The sequence below is a fragment of the Clarias gariepinus genome, chromosome 4 (assembly GCF_024256425.1).
Source record: "Clarias gariepinus isolate MV-2021 ecotype Netherlands chromosome 4, CGAR_prim_01v2, whole genome shotgun sequence".
Lineage (NCBI taxonomy): Eukaryota > Metazoa > Chordata > Actinopteri > Siluriformes > Clariidae > Clarias > Clarias gariepinus.
The window spans coordinates 33598250-33612268 of NC_071103.1; the positions used below are offsets into that span (position 1 = coordinate 33598250).

Below are 14019 nucleotides of genomic sequence, written 5' to 3' on the forward strand. Positions count from 1 at the left end.
GTCCTTCAACTCTCCATGGCCAGATTTACCGCTGCTGCCAAAAGTCGGACTCGTTCTTGCTTTACGGAAATATACCGCCGCTGCTCCGCTGGGAGCGAGCGGCATAAAAATGAATCAAAAAGGAGGACAGTCGAGACGACGTGAATCAATTAGACTTGACTCGCTGCTGAAAGCTCAGATACGCTCTTGTTTATCATGTTCTTTCCACACGTTCTAGCGAGGATGCCTAAATAAAATAAATACACAACTCCGACTCTTATTTCTCTCTATTCAGCTGTCTGTTTAAAAGTTACGGTCAAAACTTCGGAGAAATCGGTGCTGGTAAACATGTCAAAATTAGAAAAACCATGGGTCAGATGAAAATACAGCAGAGCCTGATTGGAAACTAACATGAAGTCCATTAGGGACTCTATTTGGAGCAGCTTCCCGCTGAGATGCTCTGCTGTGGCACGGGCTGCTACCCGCGGCTGCAGATTTTTAGACTCGTTACACTAACTAAAGTGCATTCTGAAAGAGCGGACACATCAATATTGCAAAATAGCACACTTAAGCTGTTGATATCCCTAGGCATTCCTGGAGGGGGTTATCTTATAAATCATAAAGTGTTAAAGTGTTCAAAGCACAACGCAGCACAGGGCGGTGCTGTTAAACAGTAACTGCTTTTCGAATAGATAGCTGGCTAGTTAAACACTAGTTAGAGTCTGCTAACCCTTTATCTCACTGATAAAAAGAAGCCTTTACCCGGATTTAACCCAGTCAGGGTTTGTAGGTTGTTCTTGGATATCCCTCAACCTCCCAAAAGCAGGCTGGTGGGTGAGTTAGTGTCTATAAATCGCTCCTAATAGTGAGCAGGTGTGTGAATATACAGTACTGTATAAAAAAATCCCTTTGTTGGTAAGGGTTAGTAAAGTTAAATGGTACTTAGTTAGTAGCCCAGGGTAAGGATCTATCCAATAAGAGAAACTTCTTAGTTGGCAAATGTCTTCGACATCCTGTGGGGAAATAAAAACAAAAAAGGGGCTCTGGTAGCTTAGGCTTTAGGTTCGAGGCTTGTGGTCGGTGAGTTGCCACACCCCATACTACCCAGCCAATACACGCAGTGCCAATCCCAAGCCCGGAACAGCGTAAAACTTGTGCCAAGTTGTGTTTGCGGATCGGACGGTCCGCTGTGGCGACCCCTTGACGGGAACACCCGAAAGAAAGTTTTAGTATTCCAGCAAAGAATTTTAATCTTGTAGAAAAATATCTATAGGCCAGAAAAGAAAGGAGTGTATTACGTATGTAAAATACGGTGATGGACTGCCATCCCCTCCATGGTGTATTCCTGTGCTCCAAGATGAACACAAGTTTTTGGATTCACTTCACCGTTACCCTGAAGGTAATAAAGTGGTAACTGAAAATAAATTATTGTTGAAAAGAGAAAAAAAAAGGGATGATTTCTAACATTTGACAAGTAGGTTACAGACCGGCTGTTGCGAGCATTTGTCAATCCTGTGACTGTACTGTATCTTTCTCCGAAAATCTCATTAAAAATAATTGCGCGGCGGTGTAGTGAGCAATGTTTATGGCCAGATGCTTGATGAAATGATCATCTGGGATCCTAGCGTCTTTTAGATTAGATATATTTTCCCACAGAAAGCTTGCTGACCCGAGCGCACCATGCAGCGCACGCACTGTAAGCCTAAACAAAACACACAAAAAAAAAAAAAAAAACGCGCTGTTACAGTTTCTGCCTTCTCAGTCAAGTGCTTAATTAGCGAATAAAAGAAAAATAATGATTGCTGAATATACAGCCAAACTATTTCGAGGACGAGGCTTTTGTGCTGGTTTTTGCACTCGACCATCGACCCCGGTGTCCTTATGCGAGGACAAAACATTGTCCCTCAACTACAGTGTGTGCATACTTTAAAAAACTTTTATTAACAAACCGGGACTTTATGATCCTAAAAATATTTAAGTATAACCTGCACATTACAGTTAGACCTGTCACATGACACTATAACCATAACTGAATTGATAAAATCTAGATTTTGAAGACAATTCTTCTACAAATCTCAGACGTTACTGTTATAAATCATATTTGTGACATTCATGCTTGACCCAAACACTAACCTATACTACATCGTCATAAATTAGCTACACTTTTGGCATATAAAAACAATCATATTCTTGACACACACACACACACACACACACACAAACACACACACACACACACACACACATATATATCTCTCGACATGTACTCTTTTTTAAGAGCCGGAGGTATATTTGTGCCCATCTTGTGCCCTCTAAAGCACAGCGTGGGTAGAGGGTGGCATATGTCCTGGCACGGTCACGACACACAGCAAGACCCACATGCGTGTGTGTGAGAGGAGACAGAACGGACGGGGCGTGAGGGAGGCAGAGGGGCCCTGCGTCCACCAGAAATCGCCGTGTCTGACTTCACAGCAAGATTCTGAAAGACAGCGGCGTTGCTTAGTGTACTGCTGCGCTCTGACAACAGGAGCGTGTGCGCCACCTACACATACTCCTTTTCCCTCTCACACGCACACACACACACACACACACACACACACACACACACACATAAAGCCTCAACAGATGACAGGAACACGCACAGAATACTCAGGACATCAGACACTTGTAGTGATGGAGCGCTTAGTCACTGCAACTTGTGGGCTCACATATGTGCACAGAAACCAGAGAGGGTCTGTGTGATATTTAAGCGTGATTCGGCGACGCTGGGGAAAAAAATTTCACCCAGATTCAAAACAGGACTTCTCGAAATGTTCTTTTAGTCAGGGATCCTTCATTATATTAAAATATTATCACCGAATATTGCATATGTATATAAAAAGCAATGAACTGTAACATTAAAAGAAATACTATTACCAATAAAACCACTTGTGCTGACTTTTAAATACTTTTTAATAAACAATAAAACATTAGGACTAATATGCTTAACCTAATTATTCTGCACATGATGTGCCTAAGGCCCCATAAAGTAATAGGACCTGCGGATAATTTTTAAAAAATCATTATTATTTTTTATCATTCTTAAGCTCGTAATGCTTTTAAGCTCTAATTCTGCCTTCTGCATAAGGAAAGTAAGAAACAGCATGTTTAATGTAATTATTGCCATATTTTAGTTTAGTTTCAGAAAAAAACGTCTGAATTACTTTGACACACAGTGTTGAGTGTGTGTGTATGTGTGTCCACACACATGAGTGTGTTATTAGGCTAATTCCAATGTGCCTACCGGCCTACAGGTCAAATAAGGTCAGGTCTCAGATACAGTGCAACGTGAATTTCAGGAAATAATTGCACATAAATCATAAATTAAAGATATAGCACCAAAAGCAGAGTTATAAAAAAAAATGGATAAAAATTGATTCGCATAGTGGTGGGGAAAAAGGAAAAAACAGGTTGTAAATGACATCTTCATGAAGTAAAAAAACAAAAATGCATGAGGAAGGGTGCTTTTAATTTTTTTTTTAATTATGATTAAGATACAGTATGTACTAGAGATGCTATTTTGTTTATTAAATGTTACAGTGTGGAATAACTGCAAATCCTCTTTCTAAGATACGAGAACAACAACTAACCCCTGTAGTATCAACGCAGTGCTGATGATGTTTCTGTAGAAATAAGGTATCTGAGTTTTGCTGAGAACATGTTATAGAGTACATGCCAAAAATAAATTAATAAATTAAAGAGATATAAATGGATATAAAGCAAACCAAAGCTTTATAGTTTCTTACATTCTAATTTACATAATGGACGTACCCAATAAGAATACTTTAATCTTATTTTATTCTATTACCAAGGGGCGTTCAAGTCAAACCGAGACTTGTGAATACATTTCTTGCAAATGAATGTATAAAACTGACTGACGTGACTGATGTTCAGTAAAACGTTTGAAAGAAGGCGGTACATCCATGAATGACGATCCTGATTGAAGTGGCTCGGTGCATGCTGCCGTCGTTCCCGTGAACATTTAGCTGGTGGGTAGCCTGATCCTTAAACATGATGTCGCCAACTTGCGGAAGAGACCCCCCTGTCCGTGTGAACTGTACACACAATCGTTCACCAACACCACTTGCTCATTACAGGAACTCTGTCCTGATTTATTGCCACATCCACCTGTACAGTGGCTCCAAGCCATTTCGACAAGTTTGAGCCATTAAAGGAGTTCATGGGAGGCCAGACGTAAAGCAGGCAGTCTGATCATCAATTAATCTTCAGACCTTGATGGTGTCCAAGCACTGGTGAAACACTGGGATAAGTGCAACAGTTTATCACGAGATTATATAATAAATAATCAAAATTCCCGGTTTGACTTGAACACCCTTGACATTTCGAAGATGCTGAGCCATAGCCACACTGCGTCCGTCAGGTCAACCCTTTCACCTTTATACTTGCACACTTCTAAACAATATATATTTAAAAAAAGAAACACCCCTCATATTAACCGGTACATAAACATTATATTTATAACTCGTTTAAACACCTGAAATGTCAGACAGAACTTTATCATTCCAAATTTTCAATATATACAGCAAGAACTTTTTTCCCCCCTACAGGCTAATTTTCTGACCTTTCGAGAGGATTCTTTTTTTTTTTTTTGGCAAATTAAGCACTTCCAAAAATATTCAAGGCCTGTAGGGAACCTGACTATAAAACTGAAGCGTCGGTAATAAAGCGGACCAAACTCACAGAGGACGTACTGTAGGGATGAGTAAGACATGAAGTTGTGGCGTAAGAAAGTAAGCCCTTACACCTGATTGGGCCGGTTAAAAGGGACAAAATGAAAAATAAAAAAATAAGAAAAGGCTGACAGGAAGGCCCCGCCCTCGCTGGGCTCGCTGAACGGACGCCTGCCAGGAGGGGACAGGTGGGACACAGCGGTTACTCATCAATATGTTTCTGAAACAACAGCAGCAGCCGTGCTAGCTGCTGTTAGATCCCTTCAGAGGATAGAGGGATTTAAAAGGATTTGGAGGGAGAGAGATAGAGAGAGAGAGCGCTTTGTGTCAGCTCGTACTGTGTTGTGTATTTATTCTTTGTTAAAATGAGGTGGTACCTGTCTCTGGATGATGGCCAGATTGTCACGTGCTTTGTTCAACAGCTGCTCCTGAACCTTGGGGTCCTCGACACTGCGGTTCTCTCTGAACGCATCACGAACCCGTCGCAGGGCGTACGTCCTAAAAAAAATAAAAGAGATGAGACACAACACACAACAGCACTCAGGACAGGCCCCACTGAAAACGCTAGAGCTTCAGTTATAAATAAATAAATAAATAAATAACGCCGTCTCTACTAGTTTGTATTAATGATATTTCTTGATCCATTCTTATATGCTTCAAACATGAAGGTGAAAAAAAAAAAAATCTAATTTTCAGTCCTGACAGTCATTCTGGAACACAGTCCCTTTCTTCTCAGCGTGTGGGATCAGTCCAGCGTGGACATTATGCTTTGCTCGAGAGGAACGCACTGCCGTTTCAGAGCCTGTTCCAATAATACAATTCACTACACCGACTTCAAGGGCTCCCAGATGAGACAAAAACGCACCGGAGGATTGTGGGGAAATTAGTTCGGGCGTGCTTACCCTTCACATGCCACCGGTCATTACTGGTGAAGCTGTGTATGGAGAGCACGGGACAGGTAAGAGACAGTAAATACAATATTTATTGACTTTGGAGAGTATTCGGACACGTGTCCGGTACAGGATTTTCTTTCCAGATCCTGCCTGGTATAGAAAAGACAGCATTAGAGCTCAGGGTCATCCAGGATTTGACTTCACTCCCATGTCTGAGCGGCGGGACATCACATCACTCCTCTTTACATAATGATGTGAATGGAGAAAAAAATATAAATTTTTCCGGCATTTCCAAGGTACTGCACATAATTTTGCATTAAACAGAAGCCTTGAACACCACAATTTAAAGCCGAAGAAAAGCGAAAGTCGACAGCCAGAAAAACAGCCTCGGAGTGAATCAGGAGAAGGAGACATACAGTAAAGAAGGGAGAAATAAGGAGGGGGTATGGGGGCAAGAAAGAGTGACAGAATAAGAGAGAGAGAGAGAGAGAGAGAGAGAGAGAGAGAGAGAAAAGACAGATGGTAAGCCTAATAGGTTAACAGGAAAGAAAAAGAGAGTGCTCATGTCCCAAACACACGCACGCACACACACATATACGGATTGCAAATTTGACTGTATGTGCTGAAAAAAGACAAAAAAAAACCAAGCACAAAAATAACAACAACAAAACAAAAACTAAAAATGAAGGACGCAAAAACAGGGGATTCGCTCTCTCACTCACTCATCGGCATTACCGCCTAATCCAGTATTTAGGGTCGCGGGGACCTGGAGCCTCTCCCAGGAGACTTAGGACACAAGGCGGGTACACTCTGGACAGGGCGCCAATCCATCGCAGGGCACACACACATACACACATTCATTCACACACACTACAGGCACTTTGAGAACACCAATTAGCCTAATCTGCATGTCTTTGGACTTTGGGAGGAAACTGGAGTACCCGGAGGAAATCCACCAAGCACGGGGAGAACATGCAAACTCCATGCACAGAGAGACGGGAACCAAACAAGGACCCTGGAGGTGCAAGGCGACAGCGCTAACCACTACACCACCATGCCGCCTAAAAAAACAAAACAAAAAAAAACCTGCAGCAGGTTGATGGATATAAAGCCAAATGTAAGTCATCCTAGCTGACAGGCGGTTCAAAGCTACACGAAAATGAGCCAAGGGCTTTGAAGCACACATCGTGCGCATTTGTAAGGTCTGAAGTTCACCCAGTGTCAGCTCTAATATAAAACAGACCCATGTCGCTGTCCACTACACTAAACGTTGTCCTAATTCGCTGTCGACCTATCTGAAGCACGTCTAATCTGTTACAGTAAATAAAATTCATTAATCGCTTTAGCTTAGTCAGGATAATGGCGAATTGATTCCAGACGCACACACCTCGGGGCGGTAAAACGCTCAGTCCACTAGAGCCGAGAGTCACAGGTAGACTGTCGATTTGATTTGATTTTTGCGCACAGTGATTTCCAAGTCGATTCCATTCAATAGCACTAATGTTAATTGCCTGATTTGTCTCAAGCAGCGTTATTTCTCACAGGTTTTAGACTATGTAGACTTACTAAATCTAGTAGAAATGGTGGGGGAAAAAATATTCTGTGATTCTTTTGTATAACAATTCATATACAGTAAGTCCCTGAATTACAAACATTCGAGATATGAACGGACCGCGGTTGTACGAACACTTGTAGATGTGAACAAATCACGGAAATAGCTCATGTGTATTGTACAAAAAAATTGACACTGCCGTGCACCAGATACCAATACTTACAAATATATACAATAGTTTCAGTGTGTAAGTGAATGTATAAAATGTCTAAAATCCAGGCCTTACAGGTTTCAAAGAATCAGTCCAGGAGTATGATGATAGAAAATGTCTCTCCTGTAAAGCTGTCCTGATGGTGAATAATCCTAATTTCGAAAATTTGAGATTTTACAGTCCAATACAGTGAAAAACAGCTCTGAGACAAAATGGCGTCCGAGATGACATCCACATGATAGCAGTGTGGAGAAAGGGGATAGAAATGTATTCAAGTGGATTGATATGCTTTATACTGTATATTTATGTCTAAGGCGTACTTTGTCTGACTTAAGAACAAATCCGACTTACGAATGTCCTCCTGGAAAAGAACTCGTTCGTAAGTCAGGGACTGCCTGTATCGCCACACTTACACCAAAATCCATTTTTTTAATTAATTTTTGTCATTTATACAGAGAGGCCCAAATGTACTTGAACACACTTGAACATGCAAACATGTATAAAAATTGTATTACTACTTTTATATAAACGTACAAGGGTACCTGTCATGTTAGAGTTACGTAATCACATTAGGTGATCAAAGTGGTCACCATCCAGAAGCACCTTTGATTTCGGCGAACTCCTGTATAAACAACATTGACTAGAGTGTCCAGAGGGATTGCGCCATATGATATTTCAGTTTCTTCCTGTAGTGCAGCCAGTGTACAAATTTGCAATACCACTTCAAAATTATATCGCATGGCTCGAAATTAAACCGTGCCTCCGCCTGCCTCTTTGCTTTGGCTCTCTTCTTAGGTCATATGACAGCATCAACAATGGTGCGACTACTGACATCGTTACAGGAAACATAAGACTATACTGTACATTGCCTTCATAATTTAATTCGAGGTTTAAAAAAAGGTCACAAATAACAACTGCTAAAGTGTGTATAAATTTTTTGGGCCCCTCTGTATGTTTGCATTTGAGGTTCCATTCCTCGATAATCCTGCAGATGGTGCACTCAAAACTATTCACACATTAGCAGGGATTGCAAAAAGCAAAATAGGAAAAATTATTTATAAGTTTGTTTTCATAATTGTAACATCTAAAAAAATTAATAATATCAATCAGGATACTTATTAAAACCGCCTTATTAACAAAATCACAATACAAATCGAACCGACACCTCGGTATCGAATAGTCGCTGGTGATTCCCATCCATAAAATCTATTATCTATTTTGTTTATACAAAACAATAATCTTTGTTTTTTGGGTCAATCTTCTGCTCCGCACTCCAGCCAAGTAGGTGGCGGTATATTGCAAAAACCGCACATAAACTTAAAAGTGATACTTGCAAAACGCGAGTATTTTGCAAAAGATGGAAGCGGGTTAAAATGTCTGTGGTATATTTAAAAGAAATTTTGGACATTTTAACCATTGGTAAGTTTACTCAAGTATTTTAAAACACGTGAATCAATTTTGAATCCAAAACTGACTCAATAATACAATTCATTAAATCGACCAACAAAGACTGGATTAAACTGCATAACTGATTCATTCACACAGCTCTACAGTCCACCTGCTGCCATATTTCCAGGAGGTACAACAGGAGAAAACCAGAGACCCTGATGCAACCTGGAGCTCCGGTGCAGCAACGTTATCCGCCGTGCAACTAATTACTTATTAGCCTTACAGTTTTACTATAAAATTAAGCTTACAATGCTTAAACGTTTGTAAAAGTTTAAATAATTTTTAATACATATTAACGTTAATGATTAAAGATTAAATGTAAGTCATTTTTAAATAAATCAGTAGTGACAGAGTTCAGTCAATGTGAGAAAACTAAAATTCTTGTTTAAAACGCTTGCACCGTTCAAATGTTTTACTGCGGCTACTGTATAAGTCTCATCACCGCGTTGTACTTGAACACTTCTGTAAATGTCAATAATTTTTACGCCTTCATTCATGAGAAAGTCCCGGATTGACTTGAACGCCCAGATACTATAAAGGAGGAACCATATTTCTATTGGCAAAATATGAGACTTCAAAATGTAATCCGGTGATTATGCTTACATTTCACACCATGTGTCTTCTCAGTCCATGTCCTAGTTGTTCATCATCAGCATAGGAATGCATCCTGTTTCATCGGCTGCAGTGACACGTAGCCCCTTCCTCAAACAGACAGACGTAACGCGCCTTCCAAAGAGCCTGACTTCAGGGCGAGCAACATGTGCTGGACACATAAACAGCATGGCGTGCTCTTTGGAAACTGACCTGCAGGCTTCTTAGTCAGCGAACGGAATTAGAGGAAGCGTGTTCGGCTTTGTCTTTAACAAACAGATTTGACATTTTCTACTCACTGAACAGCTGAGGGGTGGTGAGGAACACGGAGTGAATCACACGTATGGAATAAATAGACGAATCTGCTATCAAACTGTTTCATCTCCGACGTGTTCAGCAGCGTAACCCGTGAACAGTTACACAAGCACAACAAATTCCCTACACGTGCAGGGCAGTGGCCTGACAAACAGCATGCGAGGTTCATCACTGTGTGTGATGTGATACCAATTAAAGCTCCTTAATATTTAAAAAGAACTTCAGCAGGAAACACACAAGGCATGTATTATTAACCAGACGGATTCTAGCCACTGACAGAATTTAAAGGCTACGTGAGCCGGGCCGGGTCAGAGGTACTGTGGTTATGTGTGAAAATTGGCAAAGGAATAGAGGAGCTGAAGATGAGAACTGGACGAGATCAGAAAAGAGAGGAGTGGAGACTTGCAAGATAGCTCTCTCTCTCCTTCTGTCGTATTAAAAGTATTTGAATAAAACCAAACATAATCCTTTGAGCAATTACAATAACAACACAGTCAAGAATGACATAATCAACCAATATCAAATGAGATGGAGTGCCGTTGTGACAAATATCAGCATATAGCCAAATGACGACCTATAGTTAGTGTACTTAACAGGAGTAAAAGTAGTTTTAAATTCTTCCCGAGACTATTAAGCAATATCACACAAGATGGAGTGCTGTTGTGATGAATATCAGCATGGCTATGATTCGGTTGTAAGCACAAGAGCGCAGCGAGATTTGGCGATTGACAGTTAGTGTAATTAACAGGGGAAAAAAAGTAGTTTAGAACTACTATTTAGCGATATCACATGAGAAGGAATGCTGTTGTGACGAATATCAGGATGACTATAATCTAGTAGTAGGCACAAGTGCGCAGCCATATCACATGAAACGAAGGGCAATATCACATAAAAGGAAGTGCTGTTGTGATGAATATCAGCACGGCTGATATTCTGTGTGTAGGCATGAGAGCACAGCGAGAGTTGACAGTTGACAGTGAATGACAGTTTAGTGTAATTAACAGTGTAATTAAAAGTAGTTTTAAATTCTTACATTCCTATGTAGCCAAAAGTGGGGAGAATAAACCCTAGAGGTGGTATCAGTTCTGTTAACTTCTGAGTTCTGGGATTAAATCCCAAATAGGGTTAAATAAAAAATCCAGTGGGCTAGGGCGCACAATCCACTTCAAGTCCCACACATCAAGTAGAGCCCTTGATCAGGGTTTAGAGAGAGATTTGAGATTCAGCCTTGTGTTAGACGCTACTTAGCATTCTAGGTCACCTTAGGAGTAAATAAAACAACACAGAGGTGCTTCTGAATAACTTAGAAGCCATTATTAAGGAGACAACGTGTTGTTTAAAATGACATACCATTATCGGAAGTGTTTTCATGCTAAGATGTGTTATCTCTCCTCGGTACTGTGGATCGTACTGACCTACTTTCACTTAAGCTGTAACCGACAGTTAATGTTATTAATGATTGTTGGAACACCTGGGACACTGAGTGATACGTATAGATAAAAATCCCCATGCTGTTACTGTGTATTATCATCACTCGTGGAAAACCTCTTGTACAACCAGGTAACTTGGTTGAAACTAATCGTCGTACAATTGTAGATAAAATATAAGAGGTGAAGAGAAAGGAAGGAGAAGAAATAAAAGATGTGAGGAGAAGTTTAAAAAAAAGGGAAGAAAAAAGAACATATTAGAAGAAGAGAGAAAACGAAAGAAAAGTAGGTAAAAGAGAGACAAAGGGAAACGAAAGGATAGGAGAGAAGAGGTAAAGGGAAGAACAGAGAGGAGAGAAAAGAGCAGGAGAAGAGAGAGGAAGAGAGGAATGTATACAAAGGGACAGGAGAAAAAAAGAGAAAGACTATAGAGGAGAGGAGAAATGAGAACAGAAGGGAGAAGAAAAGAGAGGACAGAGAAGAAGAATATAAAGGAGAGAAATTAAGACAAAGGGAGAGGAGAGAAAAAAGAGGAAGAGTAGAGAGGATAGGAGAAGAGAAATAAAAACGGAAGAGAAAAGAGACGAGGGAAGAAAGGACACGACTGGGAAGGAGATGAAATCAGGCAGAAAGGGAAAAAAGAAAAAATTAAGGAGAAGAGTGGAATGGAGAAAAATGAGGACAGAAAGATAGGAGAAAAAGAAAGGAAGAGTGGAGAGTAGAGCAAAGAAAACAAAAGGGATAGGAGAAGAGATAAAAGAGGACATGAGTAGGGAGGAGAGAAGAAAATAAAGACAGAGAGAAAAGAAAGAAAAGAATCTTGGAGAGGAGAAAAATGAGGATGGAAATAGAGAGGAGAGAAATGAGAGAGACGAGAGAAGGAGAGATGAAGATGGAAAAGGTGAAGAGATGAGAGGAGGGGAAAGGTGTGGAGGGCGCCACAATCCCAGAATGCGACCTGGTGCATGCGTGCACACACACACACACACACACACACACACACACACACACACACACACACCTTCAAACTTGATCATGGCTAGACCTTCAGGATCATGGGGGGAAACCAGCGGGGAACAGATAGAAACATAAACTCTATTAAAACCACTGAAGTCATTAAGGCCTCAGATGACGGATAAATAGAAACAGCAGACGGGAGAAACGAAGGGAGGAAATTTTCGAAGGGCAATGAGAATCAACATACTGCTGCTTCAGCTCCCAGCGGGGGTGGGGGTGGGGGTGGAGAGGTAGAGGACTTCAGGTCCTGATGCCCTTCTCCATCTTCCGCCCCGTGCCAGATGCAGGCTTCATCAGAACTATCTGCAATATCCCTGCCTGATGTTTATGTCTCTCAAACCTCACTCGGGGGTGGGATTGATCTGTACACGCTTGTGCTTGATAAGTACGTATAACATGTTTGTATGTCATTATAGACACAACACTAACATCCTTTCACGTTGGTAGACGTGGAGGAAAATGTGGACCAGATCTGATCGAGTCACAAATCCCCTTCAAACCAAGCGTTACAGACACACACGCACAGTCTTGTGCAGCGTTCGAACCAATCTGATTTCCGTTGAAATCCGTAAAAGCATGCGAGTGTGTTCTGTGTGCAGGATTTCTTTCCTGATGAGTTATTTAGGCAGCGCAGACATCTCGAGTACAGAAGCACGCGGCTCAGGGGAGGAGGAGGGGAGGGTTTTTACGTAAGAGCTGCCCTACTTCCATGATTCAGCAGTATACGCAACATCGCTGAAGCCCATCCTTCTCCCCAGAGTCTCTGCATCTCTGTTTACGTCTCAGTCGCGTCTCTGAAGATCAGTCAGCTCCTTAACCTGAAACAGAATTCAGAAAAACCTCCCTTTCGTTGGCTTTCCATCTGTTACGTATCTCCTTCTGTCTCCCATTCACCCCATCTCTCCTTTTTACGCTAGCACTGCATCATTACTATTTCTTTCTCTCTCTCTCTCGCTAGCTCTCCTTAGAAATCTAAGATATTCTGTTCACATCCTGTTGCCGGCTGATGCTTGAGGCTCCAAGCATGAAGGTAAACAATCCATCATCTGAAGGTATATCACGCTCTCCAATGGCTCCTCGAAACCCGTTATTTCCACCCAGTGAATAATGGCTCTGAATAATTTAGCAGATTTTACGACACAATGCGCCGGCTTCGAGAGCAGACCGAGCCCACAGCGGGTTTCATCTCCTGGAGTACAGTAAAAGCCCGACGTGCATACAGACACTTCAGCAAAATGAAAATAGCTTTCATGACACTTCAAATAAACAGAACTGAAGATTCATGAGGGAAAAAGAAAAAAGCTTAGTTTTATAAAAATACTGTTGATAATGTCCTTTCTCCCCATTGACAAGGTGCAACGGAAAAACAAACAAACACAACACAGGCCTAAACTTTAAGAACCAAACTGTTACATAATCAGTTTTTTATGAATCAGGGTGATTCATAATACATGGCCGAGAAAAAAGGGGTTTGAGTTCTTCCACAGGGTTTGGGAGTATTTCATCGTCCAGAGAAAAATCGTTCAGTCTTAGTACGCTGAAAATAAAAGAAACAATCAGTCTCCTGTTACGCAGATTTCTGGCCTCGAGCTTCGGAATATTAAAGGTTGCATACTGATTCGCTCTTAGCATATGCATGAGCTGTTTTTAGCAAAAAAATATAAAGATTTCATGGTGGATTTTTAAGTGAGTTAAAAATAAGAAAAAAAAAAGATCTCCTGTACATTTAGGGCAGGGGCAGTGGGAAAGGACTTGTAATACTGATCAGAAGGTCCTAGGTTAAATCTCCAGCACATGCTGTAAATGTGTTCAAACGTATACATTTTTTACACATGCATCGCGTTCCATTTTGAGA

At 41.0% G+C, this 14019-nt stretch overlaps 1 protein-coding gene across 1 annotated transcript in view; it reads right to left on the reverse strand.

Annotated features, from left to right (window-relative positions):
• LOC128519833 (LYR motif-containing protein 4B) overlaps positions 1-14019 on the reverse strand; it is a 51182-nt gene that overhangs the window by 34125 nt on the left and 3038 nt on the right. The window contains exon 2 of the mRNA XM_053493726.1: positions 5087-5207. Within this exon, the coding sequence (XP_053349701.1) occupies positions 5087-5207 (121 nt within the window). The remainder of the gene's footprint in view (positions 1-5086; positions 5208-14019) is intronic.